General features: G+C 42.6%; 1 protein-coding gene across 1 annotated transcript; it reads left to right on the top strand.

Moving 5' to 3' along the window:
* The first annotated feature begins 6 nt into the window (after nt 1-6).
* On the top strand, nt 7-4,446 carry LOC107578920 (AF4/FMR2 family member 1-like). Its single transcript, XM_016264821.1, has 5 exons — nt 7-476; nt 2,079-2,114; nt 2,185-2,268; nt 2,379-2,403; nt 4,430-4,446. Exons 1-5 carry the CDS (start codon nt 78-80, stop codon nt 4,444-4,446), a joined length of 561 nt encoding a protein of 186 aa, XP_016120307.1. The 5' UTR covers nt 7-77.
* Nucleotides 4,447-5,846: the final 1,400 nt, after the last annotated feature.

The following is a 5,846-nucleotide window of genomic DNA, read 5'->3' as shown; positions in this document are numbered from 1 at the left end:
AGCATAAATACACTTCCTTTGTCTGATTTACTTTGCAGAGAATCACAGATGACGAGCTGTCGAGTCGCATCCAGAGGATGCTGGGTAATTATGAGGATGGATATGATGGACCTGAGGACGCTGCGCTTCCTTACGAGCGCTCCACGCAGTTCCCTCAGGCGCAGTCGGGACACACGGATCGCTCCAGAGCCACCTCCGGCCCTGCTTCAGGAGAGAGCTGGGACAGTTTCCCGGCCCTGTCCCCTCTGCGGTCCAGCGACTCGGACCCCGGCCCGTCTCCGGAGCGGCCTCCGCTGAACCTGCACAGTAAACTGGCCAAGGCCAAGAAACCCACAGCGTACGTGAGGCCGATGGACGGTCCGGATCAGGTGACCAGCAACTCTCCTGAACTGAAGGCCTCACTGGAGTCGTATGAGCACTTACAGGACCTGAAGGAAAGCAGCAAACCAAACCTTGCCCCTCTGCAGGCTGCTGATGTGAGTGTTGCAGTGAGAGCCAGACTAAGCCTGCGTGTGTTTCCGAGTGTTTTCAAAAGTTAATCAAGTAGTGATGGGAAGTTCGGATCATTTTACCGACTCGGACCTTTGAGTCTCATTCAGCAAAATGAACAAATCTTTTTTTCTCCAGTCATTTAATTCATTTTAGCTAAATATAATTAAAATGTTATGTGTTACTTCCCTAACACATCTACTACTTACATAATTTAGGGCTGCACGAAATTGGAAAAACCTCACATTGCAATATTTAGTTTTTCTGCCATATATATTGCGATATCAAAAAATAATCACCAGATGACTGGAATAGCTCTATTTGGAAAAAAAGAATCAGTGATTTTGTAGGTGAGTGAATCAGCATAGAAAATAAACAAATTACAAGCATAGATAAATATAACAGAACAAAGATACAAATTAAATAAACAGTGCTTTATATTTTTCAGGTAAGTCTAACCGTATTCAGGCACAGAAATTGAATAATCAAATGTAAAATAACACTGCATAGTCTTCACTGTATAAATTAAATTAATAAATCTGTGTTAAAGCTACAAAAGTGATTTTTCTCTGTGTTTTGATGTTTGATTAATGTTCATGACACAGAAAGCCTCAGGAACATTAAACTGCTGTAAACCAGTATACTGTTACACAGCCATTTTCTTTCTCACTTGTTTACCTTCACCTTAAACCAGAAGCAACGGTTACAAGATTCTTGCAGAGACATGCATTTTTACATACTTTTGCGCGTATGTGTCATTAATAGACGTGTAAGTGAACGGAATCTGTTAATCTGCGTGGCTCTCACCGTGTCTACACCAGACGCGAGCGGCGATGCAGCAAAATACTACAGAACTCATTATAGTCTGTGATGCTGTCTACTGATGCGATGCGACAAATCCCTGGCAGTAAACTGCTGCCGTGTTTTATTAATGACGAACTGACACAAAGTTCACATGATTTGCAGCAGTCGCTTTTCACGTCCAGTGTAGCAGACTGCGGCTAGACAGACTAGACACGGTGTCTGTGTGTTCAAAGAAAACAATCAGTATAAATATAACGATCAGTATACTAAACATCGCACATCCCACGATGTGACTATTGCAGATGCACATCGTGATAACGATGCTGAATAGTATCTGTGCAATCAAGTCGACGATATCGCTGGAAAATAAGTGTCCCTAACTAAGCAAGCCAGAGGCGACAGCGGTTGAAACTATATATTGTGCAGCCCTAACGCAAATATTGATCAAACTACAAACAAGACAAAACTATAATACAGAACTATACAGAAAGGATTTATTTGTTGTTTACCTTTAGTCTATGATTAGCTCACCTCACCTCTTATCTGACCAGTCTTCGGGTTTGAGTCGTTTGTTCATCACGTGACAGCCCCGTAAACAAAGCTGATGAACGAACGACTGGAAAAACCCAAAGACTTGAAACAGGTGAACTAATTCCAGTACAGAACCTATAGGATGTTGTGCATGTGTGACTGAACGAATCCCTCCCCGAGACGACTCTTTATTCCAGAGTCACATTAAAGATTCGTTCAAGAATGACCCATCACTATAATCAAGGCCACGTCTCACTCTCTCTCGTCTGCATGTGGAGGACATTCTGCAGGTCAGTTGAGTTTGGGACAATCTCGTTTGATTGGAAAGCCGCAGGAGTTCAGTGTCTCTCTCTCACACAGGAAATGACCTCATGGCCTCCACTGCTGACGACCATTTGCTCGCCAACCACAGCCGAGCCGCCCAAGGTCCTCTCCACTAACGAGGTTAGATCAGAGTAAAGGGTTTCGTTGGTTCTCACTGAAACACTAGCATTCAGACTTATTTTTGAGCTCATTCTTTTTTTGAACTTTAATGCTTGTAACTGTTTTGACAGGAGACACATGGAATACCGGCCCTCAGTAAGTGTGTGTGTGTGTGTCAAGTCAAGTCAAGTCACCTTTATTTATATAGCGCTTTTAACAATACAGATTGTGACAAAGCAACTGAACAGTATTAATTAGGAAAATAGTGTCAATAATGCAAAATGACAATAGTAAACACTCATTTTTCAGTTAAAGACAGTTCATCATTGAATTCAGTGATGTCAACATCCAGCTTAGTTCAGTTTAAATAATATCTTTGCAATCATGTCAACGATAACGCTGGAAATGAAGTGTCCCCAACTAAGCAAGCCAGAGGCGACAGCGGCAAGGAACCAAAACTCCATCAGTGACAGAATGGAGAAAAAACCTTAGGAGAAACCAGGCTCAGTCGGGGGGCCAGTTCTCCTCTGACCAGACGAACCAGCAGTACAGAAAAATCAATATAAAACATAATAAAACAGACGATGAATAATATGAACAGCAATTATTATATGATGCAATCAAACTTATAGCAAAATGTGGTAGTTCTGTATGTTGTTTCAGGGTTGGCATCATCTGAGGTCCTCTGAGGGGTTGCATCATCTCTTCTCAGGTGTTCTGGATCCAGACTGAAGCTTGTGTAAATCCTAGTTACCACGGGATGTTAATCCCGTGGCAAAAGACAGAGAAACAAATACAAACATAATTAGCGTAGCTGCTGTTCCAACCAAGCAAAAATGATTTGTTTAACCCAAACTAACGAATAATAATGTGCATTTGATTAGATATAACTGCAGTAAAAGATTATGACTGCAGTAAAAGATTATGAGATGCATTATTTGAATGCTTGGCCAAAGAGATGTGTCTTTAATCTAGATTTAAACAGAGAGAGTGTGTCTGAACCCCGAACGGTATCAGGAAGGCTATTCCAGAGTTTGGGAGCCAAATGCGAAAAAGCTCTACCTCCTTTAGTGGACTTTGATATCCTAGGTACTACCAAAAGTCCAGAATTTTGCGACCTTAGGGAGCGTGATGGATTGTAGCGTGGTAGAAGACTAGTTAGGTACGCAGGAGCTAACCCATTAAGGGCCTTATAGGCAAGTAATAATATTTTGTAACTGATACAGAACTTAACAGGTAGCCAGTGCAGAGACTGTAAAATTGGGGTAATATGATCATATTTTCTTGACCTGGTAAGGACTCTAGCCGCTGCATTTTGGACTACCTGTAGCTTGTTTATTGAAGATGCAGGACAACCACCTAGAAGTGCATTACAATAGTCCAGTCTAGAGGTCATGAATGCATGAACTAGCTTTTCTGCATCAGAAACAGGTAACATGTTTCGTAACTTGGCAATGTTTCTAAGATGGAAGAATGCCGTTTTTGTAACATGGGAAATATGATTTTCAAAAGACAAGTTGCTATCTAATATAACACCCAGATTTTTGACTGTAGAGGAAGTAACCGTGCATCCGTCTAGTTGCAAATTGTAATCCACGAGATTCGGCGTACTGTCTTTTGGTCCAATAAGTAATATCTCTGTCTTATCCGAATTTAATAGGAGAAAATTATTGGTCATCCATTCTTTTACATTTTTAACACACTCCGTTAGCTTAGATAATTTAGAAGTTTCATCTGGTCTTGTTGAGATATATAGTTGAGTATCATCGGCATAACAGTGGAAACTAATCCCGTATTTCCTAATAATATTACCAAGTGGCAACATGTATATCGAAAATAGCAGAGGACCTAGGACAGATCCTTGTGGCACTCCATATTTTACTGGTGATAATTGAGATGACTCCCCATTTAAATGAACAAGGTGGTAGCGATCGGACAGGTAGGATCTAAACCATCTTAAAGCCTGCCCTTGAATACCTGTATAGTTTTGTAATCGATCTATCAGTATGTCATGATCTATAGTATCGAATACAGCACTAAGATCAAGTAAAACTAGCAATGAGACACAGCCTTGGTCTGACGCAAGAAGCAAGTCATTAGTAATTTTAACAAGTGCAGTTTCTGTGCTATGGTGGGGCCTGAAACCTGACTGAAATTCTTCATAGAGATAATTTTTTTGCAGGAAGGAGCAGAATCTGAGTGAGTATCAGATCTTTGTCTTGAGCTCATGTGAAGGTGCTACAAAAAGGTCAAGATGAAGATTTCTCCCCTCTCTCTTCAGCTAATGTTTTAACTTTACTCTCTGTGTGTGTGTGTGTGTGTGTGTAGAGGTGGTTCCAGCAGCTCCAGTGTCTCTGACAGCAGTTCAGACACTGACAGTGAAAAGAGCAGCAGCCCAGATGAACCAGCAGCTCCTGAGACATTACACACACAGGTACACAGGTACACACGCACGCACACACATGCACACACACACACATCCACACAGGCGGACACACACACACAAACACACACACACACACACACACACACACACAGGTACACACACACAGGTGCACATGCACACACACACACCAGTACACACACAGGTACACATGCGCACACACACATACACAGGTACACACACACATTGGTTAGAAAGGAAGGGAAACCAGCACCAGCAGAACCCTAGGAGCCCATGTGATGCCATCAGGCCCAACTCCCATGATTCCTCTGACAGGACTGAGGCTCCAGGGTCACAGACTTGCCACAGTGACCCAGCTGACGGCGGCAAAGCGTCCGATCTTAGACAGACTGTGGGGAGCACGAGCATGTGTGAGGATCCGCTGTTAGAAAGCACATCCACACACAGACCCAAACACAAGAGAAGGAAAACGGCACATCACACAGAGCAGAAGAGAACAACAGCAGACACCAACAACATCAGCAAACAAACACATTCGCCACTGCTGGTGAAGATCAAGCTGAAGCTGCTCTCCAGGATCCCACGGGAGCCCAAAGCAGCTCCGCCTCACACAGAGAACAGCAGAGCATCGAGACGCAAGAGAGCGGTGAGCACAGCTAACACCTGACCCCTGACCCTGACTCACTACTGCTGCAGAGTAACGAAGAGCTGCCATCGAACATTCCAGAATCACATGTTCACTCATTTTATTGTATGTGACATACTTTGGGGTGTGTGTGTGTGTGTGTGTGTGTGTGTGTGTGTGTGTTTGCAAATGAAGAGGGATGAAAAGTCTTCAAAGAAGAAACAGAAACTGGACAAAGAGAGAAATCAGTCTTCCTCTCAGCAGAGCCTCCACCAATCAGAGTGAGTCACAGAAACACACAGCCAATCAGAGCCTGACGTGTTTTACATACTTACTTTCCACATCTCAGTAATGAATTTAAACCAGGATCACTCAAGACTTTTTCCCATATTAATAGTATTGTATTATAATGAAATGTATTATAAAAGTTATAATAATGATGATGGTGATGGAATGTCTGGGGTTTTATGATGAATATCTTGACAACTACAGGTGTATCAACATGATTGTGCGAGCGTATGGGAAGCTCAAGGGTTCGGTTAGGTACAAGTAGAAATGGTGAGGGGAGTT

The sequence above is a fragment of the Sinocyclocheilus grahami genome, unplaced genomic scaffold (genome assembly GCF_001515645.1).
Source record: "Sinocyclocheilus grahami isolate Dianchi unplaced genomic scaffold, SAMN03320097.WGS_v1.1 scaffold12763.1, whole genome shotgun sequence".
NCBI classification, from domain to species: Eukaryota; Metazoa; Chordata; class Actinopteri; order Cypriniformes; family Cyprinidae; genus Sinocyclocheilus; species Sinocyclocheilus grahami.
The sequence above is the reverse complement of the archived record's forward strand: the minus strand, read 5'-3'. Positions and strand labels throughout refer to the sequence as shown.

What these genes read in the sequence shown, in the direction of transcription:
- LOC107578920 (XM_016264821.1), top strand. Translation starts at nt 78, where the DNA reads ATGCTGGGTAATTATGAGGATGGATATGATGGACCTGAGGACGCTGCG. An exon ending in CCCCTCTGCAGGCTGCTGAT is followed by an intron (nt 477 to 2,078) that starts GTGAGTGTTGCA and finishes AGGCCACGTCTC; the next exon opens with ACTCTCTCTCGTCTGCATGT. An exon ending in AGGTCCTCTCCACTAACGAG is followed by an intron (nt 2,269 to 2,378) that starts GTTAGATCAGAG and finishes CTGTTTTGACAG; the next exon opens with GAGACACATGGAATACCGGC.